Raw genomic sequence first — 18,231 nt, forward strand, 5'->3', positions numbered from 1 at the left:
GGTACCTATTCTTTAGGCCTTGGCTCTTTAGATAAAATGGGGGAATTTTATTTTAGTCCCCTAAAATTTACTAACTCAATTTATGCCTTTTTAGTTTTTTTCTTTCTAAATTTACCTTCCAATGTTTTATATTTTTATCTTGACTCCTTAATAATAATTTTATGGCTTCCACACAGATCTTGCATGGAGTTTTTTTTAGATTTTATTTTAATCTAGATTCGATTTTATTTTTACTATCAATATGATTATGTTTTTAATAATTAATTTTAATTATAATTATTTGTAATTGGGGATATAAGTATACTTTTTTAAAACTATAATCTCAAAAGGTATGAAAAACACGTGAATAATGAGAGATAAGGGTACATTTATTTCAATATCTTTTTTAGGCAAATTCTTGTAATTCACCAATTTTTTTTCAAAATTATCAGTCAATATAAAATATAATTAAATTTGAATTTTTAATATTTGAGTAAACATAATTAATTTTTATATTAAGTAAATGTAAAATTATATATTTTTAAATATACTAATAATCTATTACATAAATTGTAATATATGTGAAAATTTTGACAATTCTTCACAACACGTGAAACACAAGAAGTTTCATCTTACATAATATCTTCATTTTTCTAAAAGATTCATCTTTCATACCATCGTGGATTATTTATAAATGAATTTTAAATTAGTTTTAAACATTTTAAACATTTTAATTGAGGTTTTAAAACACCAATAAGTGTCAGTTTAAGCTTTAAATATTAGTTGACTATTTCAAAATGTTTTAAAAACTAAATATTTAAAAATTATTATCCAAAATTTTAAACTAGCCCGAAAACTTCAAAACATAAAAAAACCCTTTAAAGTATATTGGATTTGAGATGGTGCGTACTTAAAACACAAAATAAAAATTTGTACACAAGTGTACCAATTGCGTTAACAATTCATTAAAATCGAGGACTATTTTGTAACATATTATGTTCAAGCTATCTATATAGATTATAGACATATATAAAAAATTTGGTCTACGGATTTTAAAAATGTTTTACGTTACATTTGAGTTGACATTTAATACTCAAATTAATGATTAAATTAATGAATGACTTGATTGATATAATATTAATACTTTAAAAATACTTGATAAAATATCTAATCAATTATTTGAGGCCCAAAGTTGAGACTTTTGAGCCTTTTGTCATCATATTTAAGGGATAACCTATCAAAATATCACTAAATTATTGATTTTATTCTATTTTATTATTCAATTATTAAAATTTTTAATTTAATTACTAATTTTTAAAATTAAATATTTAATTTTGATAATTATGAAAATTTTGATTAATTAATTTGTTTTTGTTCTTATTATTATCCCTAGTAATCATAAATTCCTAAATTAATGATTCATTTATATTATTTCATTAGGTTTTTTTTTAGAAAAGAAACAGTGACTATGTGAATACATTCATTGACATCTTTACAGTATCAATGATTTATTATCATTCTCTAGAAAAATGTCTTTTATTGTCTCTAGAGGAGCAACAAACAATTGTAAACTAGTAAGTCGAGCGGCAATTTTGCCATGCAATCCTTAATTTCATTCTTAGTTCTCGACATATGATGTACTTAAACTTCCCATTCTTGGTGTAGCATTTCATGAATCAACCGTAATTCTATTATTTTACTACTACCATCCAAAAGAGATTCAACCAGCATCGCATTATTAAATTCTATCTCTATGATAGTTTGAATATAATGTGAAAGGTGTTAATCAAAATTTAAACATGTGTATATATAAAACATGAATAATGTAAATATGGCGTGTTAAAAATGATGCTTTTAAAATTTAATGACATTAATTGTTTTTAATATGATCGATCAAAATTATTCATATGAAACAAATATTTAATAAAATGGGTTACTATATCATTTGGTATTTAAATTTGGTATCTAAATTTTTCCTTTTATCCAAATTTAGTACTTGAGTTTGGTTTAATCAGGACAAAAAAAAATATTCTAATACTAAATTGAATATTGGGGTCAAATTTAGGTGCTTAACCAAGACAAAAGGAAAAACTCAAAGTACCAAATTGGAAAAAATATCAGGTATCAAATTGAACATTGAAGATAAACTCGAGTACCAAAAAGTATATTAACCAAAACATTTTGTGCAACCTTTTTAGCTAATCTAATAGGCTATAAATCAATTCATTTTTATTGATTTCACGAACTGAAAGCATGAATACTTCGAATTCACAGTCTCAAAGTATCTAAGTGAAAACAAAAGCTATCCATTGAATTTCAAATTACCTAAATCAATGGCTAGCAATAATGGTGGTGGTGAACAGCAATCGAAGAAAACGGCGGAATTGGGCAAACCCTTAAAAGAAGGAGAAAGAATTCTAGAACCAAGTCGAAGACCCGATGGTACCCTTCGAAAACCCGTTCGGATTCGGGCCGGGTATGTTCCTCAGGAGGAAGTCGCCATTTACCAGTCCAAAGGTGCCCTGGTATGTCACTTGCGTAATTTATGCATTTATGTGCTTATAATTTTCATGTTTTTAGTGGTTATGGCATTGAATTTGTATTTTTAATGTGTATACTATGCATTTGTTTATGTATGGGGATAGATGGATGGATAGTGTAGGATGTATTATCATGTATGGTTCATTGTTTATGTTTGGCGATTGTTAAAACTGGGAATTTTTTTGCTACGGCTTTATGCTTGAGCTTTTAGGGTTAAAAGTAATTTAATTGTTGATAATGTTTAGATGAATGAGTATTGTTGAGGGAACTTCCGAGAACTCTTCATGGTGTCATTCGTCGGGTAGGGAAAGACGCTCACTTCGCCATAGTAGGTAGCCGTGCTTACAGCCTGATGCCCTGAGGCATTCTTCCTCTGTGAACCTTTCAAGTCCCTTTCAAGCCTCTTTGCGGAAGTTAGAGACAAAGCCCCAGCACGATTTGGGGACAATACCGACCATTTTTGGGGGTTTGACTGCCTGCTTGGCAGACTACACTTTGTAGACTTCTCTTGAAGGAGTCGGAACTTCCCTCAACAAGTAGAGAATTAGCTTTATAGTATTGTGACTGCCCCATCCCATTCAGCTAAAGTTCAACGTTGTTTGAGGTTATTGTATTCTAAGCTTTATTTTGTAGCAATATCTCCCGAAAATGTTTTTTCTTTCTTTCTGAAAGGTAAAGAGTAGGAAGAACTGAGGAGTGACATTAATAAATTGTTTTAATCTACGATGCAGTGGAAAAAGGAGATGGCTTCACAAGTAGGGCCTCCAGGTTACGATCCACCTACAGATACAAAACTGAAAACCAAGTCAGCAAAAAGAAATGAACGAAAGAAAGAGAAACGGGTACAGGTACGAAACTCATTGCTGCAATCTTGAATTAGTTTACATTTAATGGTTTATACGGTTGTACTGACATATACAGTCTGCCAACAGGTTCCCCAGTTTTTAGATTTCTTGCAGGCCTTTTGTACTTCATTATCTCTGTTTTTACTATTTATTGGAAGACTTGTTATTTTTGTTGCGGTTAGTATTTTCACTTGCATCATTGCTGCGGCTTCATATTTATTGGAAAGTATATATACTGTATTAACTAGTTGATAGAATAAATTATTCAGCTTCGGTATTGAGCTTAATGTCGGTATCAATGTAGTGAGAGATGAATATAGAGTCTTGTGATTGTTCTAGACGTTTGGCCAACGAGACTATATATATTAATACTTGTGATTTTGTTTACCAATCTACCTATGGCAGGCTGCTCTTGAAAAGGGTAAGAACTCAGAAGCAGTGGCCGGTGATGAGATTAAAGGAGACGGTTTAACTGAGGAAGATTTAGATCATGGATCGGAATCTATTAAATCATTGACTTCTCAGATGACAGATCTTGCTGTTTTTCAAAATCTTGTTTCAACCTCTCCTCTCTCAAACTCAGTGGATGCCTCAGATGCTGTGACACCAGCTCAAGATCTCGATAAAAAAATCCGGGCACTTAAAAAGAAGGTATGGTTCATTACACTGTTGTATTAACATGCAAGTAATATTGGTTATAATTTGTCCAGCAGATTTGCATAATCTTTGTTCACATTTGCTAATAATTAATTTCTTGGTGCACAGTCCTCTTGCTTGTTCTATGATTTGGTTCATATTCCTATAAATCTCGACTTGTGTTATTTCATTCTTCCTTCTTCGATTCAGATGCTTTCCTGGAGGAGATTTTAACTAAGATTTTGGCTTTTGTGTATGGTTGCTTGTTTATCTAAACGAGACTTGTTTTCAGCAAATATATATGCTGAGTAGTTTATCTATCTATCTAGCTATTTACAAGTTTCAAATTCGAGTTGTCTAAACATGTTTGAGAACTTTGAGCCACTTATGCATAGAGTTTGGTAAAAGTATCATGGAGGCCTTTGTGCTAGGAGTCAAATTGTATTTTGCCCCCTCTTCTCAAAACATGGGCAAATTAGTCCTTATATGTTAGATCAATGAGTAAATTAGTCTTTTCTGTTAAAACTTTCATCCATTTGTATATTTAAAAACGCCATCTATTTGTATAGTTAAAAACTGGCGTGTATGATGGACTAACAAGACACTGACAAGTGGCATGTCACGTGTACCTCATACTAATGTACAAAGACTAGTTTTTAATGGTAGAAATGGATGAAATTTGTAACAGGAGGACCGGTTTACTCTTTAATCTAACGTATAGAGACTAATTTGACCATTTTGTGAGTAGAGGGGGTAAAATGTAATTTAGCTCCTAGTATAGGCGCCTGTATGGTACTTTTACCCATAGAGTTCTTTATTTCAGTGGTATCTTTTCCATTCCTCGGAGTCTCGGACAACAGTGACGGTGGCTTTATCCTTTTCTTGAGCCCGTAAAACATCTGGTGTATATAACTTTTTTTGTGTTACGCTTTTGATTTACGTAAATTGTGGTTTGCATATGTAGATCCGGTTAGTGGAAGCTCAACAGCAGAAAACTCCGCAGCAAGATATGAAGCCGGAACAGTTGGAAAAACTGGCAAAACTAGAAGGTTGGCGTGAGGAGCTAAAGCTTTTGGAGGACAAAAAGGATGAATTTGCAGCATTGTAAATTTAGGTTTCCGTCCCCACGAAGAAACTATGTTGTTGATTTATAATTGGAAATTTCGTTTTTTTTGTAAGTTTAGGTTTCCGTCTCCGTAAAGAAACTATGTCGTTGATCTATAATCAGAGATTTCGATTTTAAAAGTGACAACGGGAACTTGCATTCATGCATATCACCATGTTTAAGTAGTACTCTTTTTTACCTTTCCATTGCACGTCAATCGTTAAGCGGTAAAAGTATCATGGAGGCTTTTATACTAAAAGTAAGATTGTATTTTGCCCCTTTTACTAAAAAAGGGGAAATTAGTTATGTATCTTAGGTCAAAGAGTAAAATAGTCATTTTGTTTAAAATTAATCCATTTCTATTGTCATTAGGTACATGTGGCATATCACATCACATGTCATTGTTTGGTTATTCCGTTAATCATGTCAGTTTTTAACGGTATAAATAGATGAAATTTTTAATAAAAAAAGATTATTTGCTTTTTAATCTATCGTATAGATTGAGTTATCCATTTTTTGAATAGAGGAGATAAAATATAATTCAGCTCTTAATGTAAGGGTCTTCATGATATTTTCATCTATAGCCATAAGTTGCTTTATTTATAACTAAATAATTTATTTGCTTTTGAACTGACGTATAATGACTAATTTGATAATTTTTTTGAGCAAAAAAGATAAAATGCAATTTGACACCTTCTATAGGGGTCTTCATGATATTTTTAACATTTTTATAGTTGAAATTTATATTTACAATGCGCAAAGATACGTTACATTATATTCTCAATGAGAGACATTGGTTCAAATATTAGAGATAATGTTTTTAGAAAGGATAACTATGAACCCTAAATATGAAGTAATATAAATAATAAATAAAAAAAAAATTCTTCATGATTCATTTTGTTAAATGTATGTAAATAATAACAATAATTTATTTAAGATAATAATTTTAAAAACTAATTTTAGAATAAAGAAAAAGCAACATACACGACACACACAAGCCGACCCCTTTACTCAATTGTCCTAAGTAGTAGTTAATCTTTTTTCTTGCGTGAATGTCTTTTAACTACATCAACATTTTGCGAAGCGTGATCTTCATATGACTTAAGCTCACGTTTACCAAATACTTAAAGTAACTAACTTAGTCCGCCACATATTTTAAAAAAAAAATTGGAATGTAAAATTCACAATCTTTTAACTCCGTGTGAAATAACTACTACTCGATAATTTCTCAAATTGAATTTGACCTAAATTTGGATTTATCAAGTTATTTCTAAGCTACTTTTATTTGTTAGTTAAACTACAGTTTACTGTATTACGGAGATTGGATAAAATTAATTCATTTATTTTAAATGATTTCATTAGTCTTTCTACTATTAAAAATAATAAAATAAGGTTAAATTACAAAAGAATTAACATTTAATGTTTAATAAAATTAATATTGTTGAAGTTTTATATCTTTCTAAATAAAATCTTTTGTTTAGAATAGAATTGAATACATTTTTATACACCATATTAAATCTATTATAATTTAATTTGGATTTATTTATAGAATTATCCATTTAATAATAGAGAGGCTAAATTTGATCATGTTCATATAATCCAGGGACCTCCGAAGCACTTTAACCCTATTTTTCCCTCTCCGATATAATATAGCTTCTCTTTGGCGCTTGTCACTCCCTCTCTTTCATTCTCTCGAGTTCGTCGCCAATTCTTCCGATTTCGTTGCTAATAAACAAAACCCTAAATTCCTTTCACTCTCATTTTCATACCCAAATTTTATTTTACTCTATCGTTTCAAAATTTTCACTCTAATTTTTCCCTGGTACGTCCGTCGCTTTATCTTTACTTTTTTTTATCGAATTTTGGAGCTTTTAATTTTCTTCACTAGAAAAGAAAAGAATCTAGGAAACGTCATTTATACTTTTCAAGCTTTGAACAGTTTCTTTTTTTTTTTTGAAATTTGATTTTTTCCCTTTTTTTAAAAATGGAAGTATTTTAATCTTTAAATATACTTCCAAGTTCCTTCTTTTTTATTGTCTTTTTTTTTATAAATTAAATATTGAATTTGATAATTGTAGATCTTAGATAGATCAAAGTCTACAAGTCCCATGTGGGTAAAATCGTAGGTTCATGTTCTCCTCTGATTAATTTAATCAGTAAATTAACTGTATTATTGCGTGAATGATTTCTAAAGCACGTTATTTTTCGATTCTTTTAAATTTATCTATCTATAATTCTATATAAATAGATCTATTTACTCTGGGTGCTCTGTTAGCAGATGAGAATTGGTATCTTCAACTAACCCGTTTATCTCGATCTAAGATTTCTTCAACTTTTTTTTTTCATACAGGTGAGATTCTTTGAATTTTCATGTTTCTGAATTATGAATTGTCTTATCATATTTGGGTTGCCCATTGATTAGTGGTGTTCTTTTATGATGTTCAATGAAGGTTGATCTAATTCACGTTGATAATTGAACATGGATGTCAATTGTATCAAGGGTTTTCTTCTTTATTGACGTTCTTTGTTGATGATTTATTTCATTTGTTTATTGTTTACAGTTAGAGGATTTTAATTCAGTTCTTCAATGAAAATTATGGATTTGAATTGCATCAAGGATAAGATAGCCGATCGGGTTTTTGATATGCTTATGGTTCATGTCATGAATCTCAAATTTTGGAAATGAGGATTCACTCCCCTCCTAGCCTTTTCTTGATTTAGTTCCTTGAAGTCTTAGAAATTTGTCTCTAGGTATTGAAGTTCTTACAAACATTTCATTATTAGAAAAAGGGCATATCGATGTAATAAAGGAGAGGATAAGGGTGTAATGTGGCTAGATTTCTCTATAGATTTGGTCATAGATGGCTCATAATGGCATTGTGAGATTAGAATGGAAGTTGTTGTTTTATCCTTTTTGAGTAATTCGGTATGAAGTAGATAATGTTAAAAGCTACGAAATATTGTTGGTTGTCCGGTGTATTACTAGTTTCTGTGATCAATTTATCTTCCAAATGGTTACTTGCCGAGTGAGACAGCTTTAGATCGACTGTTCTATCAAGTTTGAACATGTGGAAGCCTCCTTTTATGCCAATTCCCCTGTTAGTTTTGGTAAAGATGGTGTTTTTGGGAGACAAAGAAGAGAGAAAACATTAAAGAAATGTGCCTGTCTGCATATGTAGTGTATGAGAGAACTCCGTGCATCCATTGCCTAAATAACCAAAGTATCTCATCGTTCTTTTAAGGGTTACATGCATATAATTTTGGACCTTGGACTGTAATATTCTAGATTTCAAGTTAGGACATTGCTGGTAGTAAGTTTATAGGAGATAGATATTACCATGAACATGCATGATCTATCATGGGTCATGGAAACTATGGTTTATAGGCCTTAAGTTACTATTAATTAGAAAATTTGAATCGCACTGAGTAATTGATCTGTTTTACCAGTATGTTTTTGGCTCGAGATTATTCTACTGTCATGAGATTTTTTGATTGCGAAGTATTGTTTTGAGGTGTAGTTTGCAAATGGCAAAAGGAAGCAAAGGACGACGTAGAAGTGCTTTCAGGCAATGCCGGCCAACCCCATACTCATTGTCCTCACAGCGCCCAGGGATCTCTGGGGATTTGTACCACAAAAAATGTTCCAAACCTTTGGATAAGAAAGATTGGGAAGATGTAACATGTTCTGTTTGCATGGAGTGCCCTCACAATGCTGTTCTTCTTCTCTGTTCATCTCATGACAAGGGCTGCCGTCCCTACATGTGTGGAACTAGCTTCCGATATTCAAATTGCCTTGACCAGTACAAGAAGTTCTACACTAAAGTAGTCTCATCCAGTCACGAAGAATCTTTGCATGGTTCCATTGATGATCTGGTTCTAGCGCCAAGTGTTGAGAAGTGTGAAGTGACGGAACTTGCATGTCCACTTTGCAGGGGTCAAGTGAAAGGATGGACTGTGGTGGAACCTGCAAGGGAATATTTAAATGCTAAAAAGAGAAGCTGCATGCAGGATGACTGTACCTTTGTTGGGACTTTTAAGGAACTAAGGAAACACATGAAAGCCAATCATCCGTCTGCCAAGCCACGTGAAGTGGATCCTACTCTTGAACAGAGATGGAGAAGGCTTGAACGAGAGCGTGAAAGAGAGGACGTGATAAGCACAATAAGATCAGCTATGCCAGGGGCAATGGTTTTTGGTGATTACGTGATAGAAGGAAATCATCGTGGTTTCGAGACAGATGAAGAAGATGGTCCCGACACAGATCCTGCAGATCGTAACGGAAATTTTGAAGTTGGCTTAGATAGTAATGTCGTTAACTTCTTTCTTCTCCTGCATGCATTTGGTCCATCAGGTAATGACCTGAGTAGACGACCAAGGCAACCTACACACACACCTGACGAGGACACTGTTGGCATTCACCACACCTCCCCCGTTGGGGATCTCGGTTCCTCTGGTCAAGATGACGACGAAGATGATGGCAGTGATATTTCTTTGGTTAGCCGCCTTCGCCGGCATGGCAGACTTCTTTTGGGACGTTCAGGCCGAAGACGTAGACGAAGAGAAGGCACCACGGGTGGTCAAATATAGATCAAAGTTATACCCATAGTGGGGGAAAACAGGAAAAAAAGGTAACACATCTTCATAGTGTTGGGCAAAAATTAGGTAAAAAGAAAAACACATAAAAAAGAATTGACCTTGAATTTGCAGCAATTTACTTCTAATTCATTTTAGGGGGAAAAAAGATACGTTTTCAATTTGTTGTTGTGTAATCATTTGGGTGTGTTCATAATTCCTTTTCCCTTCTGTTAATTGCAAAAAAAAATGTAATTTGTTCAGTTAACTTGTGTTAATCATCTGTCATGTGTATATATTGACTTTGTATTGTTAAAAATAAAACCTCAAGCCTTTTAATAGGATGAGGATATGCAGCGAAGACTATGCACAGATTGAAAAGTCTTCATGCAAGTGAAACATTATTTGTATTTTTGGGGCCAAGAAAATTTGTGCTTAATTGATTCAAACATACTGTTTGATTGTTTATTTTTCTTCTTTTTTTCTCTTTTTGATTCAGCTTTTAAATTTTTAAAGATTCGATTTGAGTATTCAAGGTATTGGTATAGTGCAATTAAGTTTTTTTTAAACATATTTGTATATACGTGTAAACTTACTGTATGAATTATTGTATTTTATTAGCATTATTCATTTGGTATGTTTGCAATTTAACTCACATGTTTATTTTTTTTTTGGAAAGCTTACACTAATTATATAATCTAAGTACAGCTACAGATCTTAAATCCATGGAGTCGAATTATTACAATACAGTGGAGTCTAAAGATGTTTGAACAAGTAGAATCAAATTATTATAGCACAAATAGATTAAGTGTATGTTTGGATGGACGGTTTGATGCTTTTAGTTTATTTTTTTTATCTCACATTATAGTATTGTTATAGTATTTAATTTGACCGTCATCGAATTAAAAAATTTAGACAAATTATTATAATATAAACAGACTAAGAATTAAAAAAGTCCAAACAAGACCAGCTAATTCAGACTAAAACCTCCACAGTGGACTAAGAACTAAAAAAGTGACTAACTTGAGCTAAAATTCACTTTTGGCACCAGCACATTGTGAGACTTTGAAATCTGCACATAAAATTACACGATGAGTTTTAAGAAGCCAAGGAGTCAAGGACTTATGATTAATATAATAGTGATAATTTAGGATTCAATTAGAATAATTTTAAGGTTTAAAGTTTAATTTAAAATTTGGGTGGTAGTTTAAGGACTTAAAATGAAATTAACCCATAGAAATAATAAAGAAAATGTATTGTTTTAAGAAAATGAAATCGAGCGACGCCGTGTAGCTTCTTTGGCCCCACTACCAACTTGTATTTTTCAGTTCCAATGAAATTACAAAAGTGCTTCAAAAACAGCATTTGAGCGGCAAAATTAAAACTAAAAGCTGAAAAGCGAGTGTCCCCACAAACACAAAAACATATCTAATAAACCAAAGGAAACTCAAAAAATCAAACACCCGCGCGCGCCTTGACGGAGAAAAAAAAAAGATGAGAGCCACCGCACGCGGCCGTCCCACCGAGTCCTTCCATCCTCCGGTAGCACAACAGTCACGCGATTCCGATGCCAGTTTCGCCAGCAGTCGGCCCTCTTCCGTTGCTATTGGCCGCGCCGTATCCGCCGTTGAACCCTATGCCGAACGCTCTTTCCAAGTGGCGACCACCCGTTCTATTAACGCTTTCTTCTCCACTCATTCAATTCCACCTATCTCCACCAAACCTTCTCAAGCACCGTCCGCTAAAGAGCTCTTGAATATCCTTACCTCCCTCCTTTCTCTTCTTGGTTTCCCTTGCTCCAAAGTCGAGGACGAACTAGGTTTTCTTTTGAAATCTCTAAATTGCCCTTTCAAGTTCAATAAATCTACGCTCCGTGCCCCTAATACCCATCACAATTGGCCAAATTGGCTTGGTATCGTTCACTGGCTGGTTCAACTTGCGATCTACAATGAACATTTATGTCAGAACTCCATATCTTCTTTTGCTCAAAACAATAGCATGACTGAGTATGCATTGGAGTGTTACAAACGATTTATATGTGGAGAGGATGATTTAGTTGAGGTTTTAGATAAGGAGTTCGTGCAGAAGCTTGAGAAAGAGAGGGAAAATGTGGTGGAGAATTGCAGGGCTTTGGAGAAGAGTGTTGGAGAACTGGAGGCTAAAGCGGAGGGATTAAAGACCGGGCCAACGGAGAAGGAAATGCTGGAGAAGGAAAACAATGTGTTGGAAGAAGATGTGAAGAAGTTTCATGCAATGATTGCGGAGTTTACGGGAAGGGTTGCAGCGATGGAGAAGGTGTTGGAGGAAAAACAGAAGGAATTGAACGTTAAGGAAGAGGAGAGGAATCGAATTTGTGAGGAGAATGAGGAGCTTAAGAAGAGAGTGGAGTTGCAAACCTTTAATGCTAGAGATGTGGAGAGGATGAGAAGGGAGATGCAAGCTGTGGAGAAGGACATTGTGGAGGCAGAAATGGCAAGAAATTCATGGGAGGATAAGTCTTGGGATCTTGATTCTGCTATAGGGCAGAAGTTTAAGGAGCTTACCGCGCTTGCAATGGAGTGCAACCAGGCAATTAGGAGGTTCCTTGAGCTTTTAGTTTGCTTATCTTTATCCTCTATTACATTTATTTTTCCAATGATACATATATTTTGATCATATTGATTATGCATTCAATTTCGAAATTGATTTCCTACTACTAATAAGTTTAAACTGCGGATTAGTGAATCCCTCCTTATAGTAGAAAGTGGAATTTAGTTGCATGGGCTTTTTGCTGCAGCTGAAAATTAAGGTATAAGTCCCAGGTGGAAATTGGAATTAATCATTGCTGTTGGTTAAATGATGCTCTATTTTAAACAAATTGTTGCATTCATTTCTTTGAGATTTGACTACCTTAGCCCTTAGGTGATGATTGAATTGTTTACCCGAAATTATGTTGAGTAGTACTATCTTTTCCTTGGTTCCAGTCTATTGCGAAATTTGTTGTTGAAGTTGTAAGAAAACAATGCACAAACAAGATCATGGTCTCTGGCTCTGTTCTGTGAAGTCTGTGCTAAGATTCTCAACTTGTATTTGCAGTATTGTTCATTGTTTTGGTGTGCTTGAATTTGTTACTTTGAGTAAGTTCTAAACTTGTGTAGTTCTTTTACCTTTGGTAACAATTAATAGTGATGCTCTCATTTTTCTTATTTTGCGTGTGTGTGGTGGTTTTAGGTTAAAGCTTGGTAATGATTTCCAGTACGAGCTTAATGCTAAAGGTTCAACACCTGCTGAGGTGATGGGAATTGACTACAAAGCAACACTTAAGCCTGAACTCGAAATCTATGCTGACAAAATAAGGGAGAGTTCTAAGAAAAAGTTTGAAGACATGATTGTCCTTCAGCAACAATCAAAAGAAATGGCTTCTAAGATTGAAGACAAGAAAAATTGTATTGCTGAACTTCAATCCCGTATTGATGAGGTAGGTAGTTTTAAATCTAGTCTGACACTACGATAGCATTATAGCACTATACTGATGTTGTTTTCTTCTACTTCTTTTTGGTGCATGTCATGATCAGCATGTATGTATCTGTCAGGATTTTGACCTGTGCATCAAGTTTTCTTTCTTGCTCAAAAGGCCTTTGTTCAGTCTTGCCTTTATGAATGAAATTCTATAAACCATAGTTTTTGGGGCATGTAAAATAGTATCTTAAGTAGCTGGTCATGAGGAACAAGATAGTTCCTGACATTTGATGTTCAAAAGCTGAGACTTCATGCCTACTGCTGTGCTTGATGGCTCAGTTCCTCACTCTTTTATTGTATTGAATCCATGAAATTCACTTCAATTATCACTTACAGTGTCATTAGTGCAATAATTATACGGAGGCATTTTCAGGTTCCAACTTTGTTTGAGTGATGATCTAGATCTTTGTTTTGCTACTTTGAGGAATCTAAGTATAGGCAGTTAAGATACTTCCTGTATTAGTTTTCACATCCTATAACCAGTTTTTGTTTAATTGGGCTAAGCATGTTCAGTTCCGTGTGGAAAATGTGATGTCAATGAAAAAAAACACACCAGTGTCTTTCGTTTAAGTTCTTGTTGCATCCCTCAAAAGGCAACCAACCATTGAATATCTTGAATCTTGGAACTTCTCAATGTTGAAACAGAACTGGCAGGGATCTTTTCCATCTTGACCTCGTTTTGTTCTTCCCTTAATTCTCATTCCTGGAGATATTTCTTAAAATTTTACCCCTTTATCACTAATATCTGTATACGAATATTTGATCAGTGCTAATGTCTGAAAATGTATATTAATTTTGCCAGTGATGCTCAAACTTGCAGTTTATAAAGGGCTAGTTTTTGACATTAACCTTCTATATTTAATCATTCTTGTTAGGTTGAAGCCCAAATAAATTTGTTCAAGAAGGAAATACAGGACTGTGATCATAGATCTACTGCAGAAGCCAAGAAAATGGTTGAGGACGTCCAGTTCGAGACGCATAAGTTAGATATCACGGAAAGAGAAGCAACAGAGATTCTAAAGGTAGGCCTTTTATTGGTCTTTTGCTTACAGTGGTTGAAAACATAAATAGATAAATAATGTGGTCATGCTTACGAGTTATGGCCATTACTGTATTAGCAAAAGCAGCTTTTATCATTTTAAGATGAATGCTCATCGCCCTCCACAATTTATTGTGTAAGAAATTTCAATGCAGCACTTCAAATAAGGGTATTACCATACGAGTGCCTGTATGATGCCTAAACAAAATTCTCTTTTTTCTTAATACAGGCTTCGCAACTGAGGTTGCAAGAAGCAATCCAACAAAGTGAAGAGGAAATTCAGATACACGCACGTCAACTCTTTATGGTCGTTGATTCAGTGTCAAAATATAAAGAACACGTTGAATCCAAAATTTCAGAGATGAGGGTTAGTCTCTCGGAAACTGCTGCCGCCGTATCAGATGCTTACAAGGGTTCATTGCCAGCACAGTTCCCTGGTAGTGCGAATGCAAATTAGCAGCAATATTAAGCTGAAAATATGTGAATCTATTATTAAGGTTAGTCGTTTATTTTCTTGCTCAAACACTTTGTTTACTTAAATTGCCATGCCATCTTCATCCTTTTATGTAAATGTTTGTTTTGATTCAAATGTTTGGTTTTTGTCTAGTGCTTTATCTGTAATCCTTTGTTCATATGGTGTCAGATTTGATTTGATTCAACTGAAGTCTTTTTCTGGTATAGAATTTTTCATAGTCAATATGCAGTGAATTTGGTTTAGATAAAAAAAATGTTAGGGTTAATTGCACTAGATTATCCTAACCTATGGTTTAGATTTTAAACTAGACTTTTAAATTGAAAAGCATTTTGATTGAATTTTCAAAATACCAATATTTTATCTATATCAAGTTCTATTAATTTAATTGTTAGCTTGAACATTGAATTTTAGGTTTAGATTCGATGTAGAGTATATTTAATTTAAATACATTTGTATTTATTGTACAAATAAATTCAAATGGTTCATGGATAGGTATACATGTTTAAAATTTAATATATTAGTTATTAAATATGGTAAACATTAGATTTGAGCTAGTATATAATCCATAAACTAATTGTTAAGTTAAGAGAAGGACCTGATTAAGATAATATTTATAATTAAAATATTTTAAAGTTTAAGACTACTTTAAAAACTATGTCATAGTTTGAGAACGTCATGTGAAATAAACACTTAATCTTATTACCATCCTAAGATCATTCAATAAACTAATGTTGAGTCAACACTTAAATTGGAATTTTTTGGAATTTTTTATGGGTGAATGAATCATTTAGGATTTGGATTTAGCAATTGTTTTTTATGTTGGGTTTAATTTTTTTTTGTCTAAGTCTTTGAATTCAACAGTTGTTTCCATTTTGAGGTTAAACAATTTTATTATCTAAGTTCTTAAAATTGTTCTTTCATTGCGGTCTAAATTTCTTTTGGGTTTAAGTTATTATGCCATATAAGGGCATGGGTTTGAACCCTACCAATATCAAAATTTCACATTTCCTTCATTGGTGAGGCGCTCCTACTCCGTAAAACCATCGAGGGCTTTCCGTAGAGTCGGAAGACAAAACATGGGAATAAAATTGAGCATAGACACTCTAGGTAGTGGGTACAATACCTCCGTCTTTGAGGGGTTTGCCTAGTGGTGTCATTTTTACCCACTAATGCCATTTAAAGGTATATGTTTGAACCTTGTCAAGGTCAGATGCTCACATATCCTTGGTGAGTGAGGCTCTCTCACTTTGTGAACTCGTTGAGGGATCTCCACGGAATCCGGAGATGAAATTGGGAAATAAAATTGAGTAAAAACACTTCGGACACAATACCTCTATCGTTGAGAGATCTATTGACTCCTTGAGCAACACTTCGAAGAATTTTTTTAGAATTTGTTTTGACTTCCTCTCAACAGTTATTTAAAAAAAAAAATTTAACTTCGTAAAGAAGATGAAATTTGAGGAAACTACCCGCAAGTATGTCTTGATCCAAAGGCTACCCATCTTTTATTTTTGGTTTGCAAAGTAGTCTGACATGGCGGGCTAGTTTGCATATATTTAGTTGCATCATTAATATTTGATAGATGGCCTAATTGGTTTTGTTCATATAAATAACCCCCCTAAGTTTGATGCTAGTTATAGAGTGATTTGATAAAAACCAATATGAGCAGATTATATTGTTAAATGGGCACTTGTGGACGGAGAGTGTTGGGATAAAATTGCATCCCTTGAAGAATCTTAAACAATTTAAGATCAATCTTAATTTTGTTCCGGTTGAAAGTGATATTAGGAATTTTTATATTTATATAAAAGTAAGCAAATAAACAAATAATTGGAAGATTTGAAAGTGAATTTTTATCTCATATATTTGGATCAAGTTTAAATTTTGGAGTCTATCATTATTTGAAGATTTTTATTTAAATATCACTTTTGATATTGTTCTTAGATTATAAAACTGATGATGTTTGTAATTGAAAAAATTTATAACCTCCATAGTATAGGGATGTAATTGAAACGTTTTAAACTTTAGGGTATTTTGGTGCAATTAACTATTAAATAATTTAAAATGTATAATAGGTTTCTAATACCCATTAATTTAATGTCTTCTTTTTATACTTTGTTACGAAGTGTTAAGTGTGGTCCACTAGTCCAAAAGCACCCACAAAAGAAAGCCCATTTACATTTAAGAACCCATCAATGATTACTAATATAATTCCAAAAGAGAACAAAGCTTGCATTTATTTATATTTATACATGAATGAAGAAGATTTAGTTGTAAATAATTATTGAGTTAGCTCTTTTTTTTTTTAAATTTTAATGGAAAAAAAAAAGGCAATAGACCCTTAAACCAACAAACTTTATGGAAGTTCCAACATATTACTAAAAATTGAGTTGGTTCCAAAAGTAACTGTGATTAAAAATTAGACAAAGATGTTTATAATGAAAGACATTTCTTTTCTTATATTTTTGGGTCTATGATAGTTATTTAATTGGATTTGGACTGTTATTTTTCTATTCATAGATATATAGCCTTTGACTTTGACATTGAAATTGACATGCATTACATTATATGCTTAATCCACATGGGAAAGAAACACTTCTGTTTTCTATTTCTATAAAATTGTGTTAGTATGTTAGGTTTTGATTATTTATGAACGATTTATATTCAAGGTTCGTAGTTGTCTTTCTCAATAATGTTATTTTCAAAGTTTGAACATGAATCTTTTTGTTAGGAGTGTGATGTACTTTATTATTGCACTCAACTATTTATTACTGATTTTATTATTTATGTTTAAGTTTATACTAGTTCCTTCTAGTAATAAATTTTTATTTACTTTTAATAAAAATAACTTTAACATAAAAAGTTGTTATTTTGATCCTCTTTTCTTTAAAACTAATTTTTTTGTTGATACATTAAAAAAAAATTATCATCAGCCTCAAATCTTCTATTATGTTCATTTAAAGAGAATATTAGTTGGTTAATAGAATATGAAATTTTATTAAAATAAAAACATGTTTATTTTTTGAAAGTATGTTTATTTATTTTTGTTGTTATGAAAATTCTATTAATAACAATTTTCCTTCTTACTTTTCTTAGAAAATCAACCATAAAGCTTCTACTTAAAAAATATTATTTAATTCCCATTCTTTAAGTTCAGTATTTGAAATATTTTTTATTTTACCTTCAACATTTAAATGATTAATTAATTAAATTCTATTTACTTAAATTTAATTAAACCTGAAATTTTAAGAATTTATATTACTATTATATTAATTAAACTAATACTTAATCATTTATTTATGTTTTAGCTCAAATAAACTAAACTTTATTTAATATTTTAAAAATAAATTTAAAGATTAAATGTTATTTATTAAAAAATTATATTAAAACATTAAAATTTGATTCATTTCACATCATAGTATATTATAAAATTAATATATGATAAATTTTATGTACCATCGATAAATTATAAAATAACATCATTATTAATATAAAATATTAAATATTAAAAAATAGAAATATATAATTTTTAGTTTTTATT

The 18,231-nt window shown here is 32.1% G+C and overlaps 3 protein-coding genes across 6 annotated transcripts; all 3 read left to right on the plus strand.

Moving 5' to 3' along the window:
* Positions 1–2,221: 2,221 nt before the first annotated feature.
* On the plus strand, positions 2,222–5,246 carry LOC108474746 (partner of Y14 and mago-like). Of its 2 annotated transcripts, XM_017776757.2 has the most exons (5): positions 2,222–2,504; positions 3,252–3,368; positions 3,453–3,542; positions 3,771–4,016; positions 4,966–5,246. In XM_017776757.2, exons 1-5 carry the CDS (start codon positions 2,313–2,315, stop codon positions 5,107–5,109), a joined length of 789 nt encoding a protein of 262 aa, XP_017632246.1. In that variant the 5' UTR covers positions 2,222–2,312; the 3' UTR covers positions 5,110–5,246. The 2 variants fall into 2 exon arrangements, with proteins under 2 accessions (XP_017632246.1, XP_017632247.1); XM_017776758.2 differs by lacking the exon at positions 3,453–3,542.
* A 1,434-nt stretch (positions 5,247–6,680) lies between these two features.
* On the plus strand, positions 6,681–10,146 carry LOC108476278 (uncharacterized). Of its 3 annotated transcripts, none has more exons than XM_017778442.2 (3): positions 6,681–6,928; positions 7,385–7,456; positions 8,625–10,146. In XM_017778442.2, exon 3 carries the CDS (start codon positions 8,632–8,634, stop codon positions 9,691–9,693), a length of 1,062 nt encoding a protein of 353 aa, XP_017633931.1. In that variant the 5' UTR covers positions 6,681–6,928; positions 7,385–7,456; positions 8,625–8,631; the 3' UTR covers positions 9,694–10,146. The 3 variants fall into 3 exon arrangements, with proteins under 3 accessions (XP_017633931.1, XP_017633933.1, XP_017633932.1); XM_017778443.2 differs by lacking the exon at positions 6,681–6,928 and adding an exon at positions 6,960–7,228; XM_017778444.2 differs by lacking the exon at positions 7,385–7,456.
* An 876-nt stretch (positions 10,147–11,022) lies between these two features.
* On the plus strand, positions 11,023–14,874 carry LOC108474751 (kinetochore protein NDC80 homolog). The gene is made up of 4 exons (XM_017776762.2): positions 11,023–12,257; positions 12,889–13,135; positions 14,052–14,198; positions 14,445–14,874. Exons 1-4 carry the CDS (start codon positions 11,173–11,175, stop codon positions 14,670–14,672), a joined length of 1,707 nt encoding a protein of 568 aa, XP_017632251.1. The 5' UTR covers positions 11,023–11,172; the 3' UTR covers positions 14,673–14,874.
* Positions 14,875–18,231: the final 3,357 nt, after the last annotated feature.

The sequence above is a fragment of the Gossypium arboreum genome, chromosome 3 (assembly GCF_025698485.1).
Source record: "Gossypium arboreum isolate Shixiya-1 chromosome 3, ASM2569848v2, whole genome shotgun sequence".
Lineage (NCBI taxonomy): Eukaryota > Viridiplantae > Streptophyta > Magnoliopsida > Malvales > Malvaceae > Gossypium > Gossypium arboreum.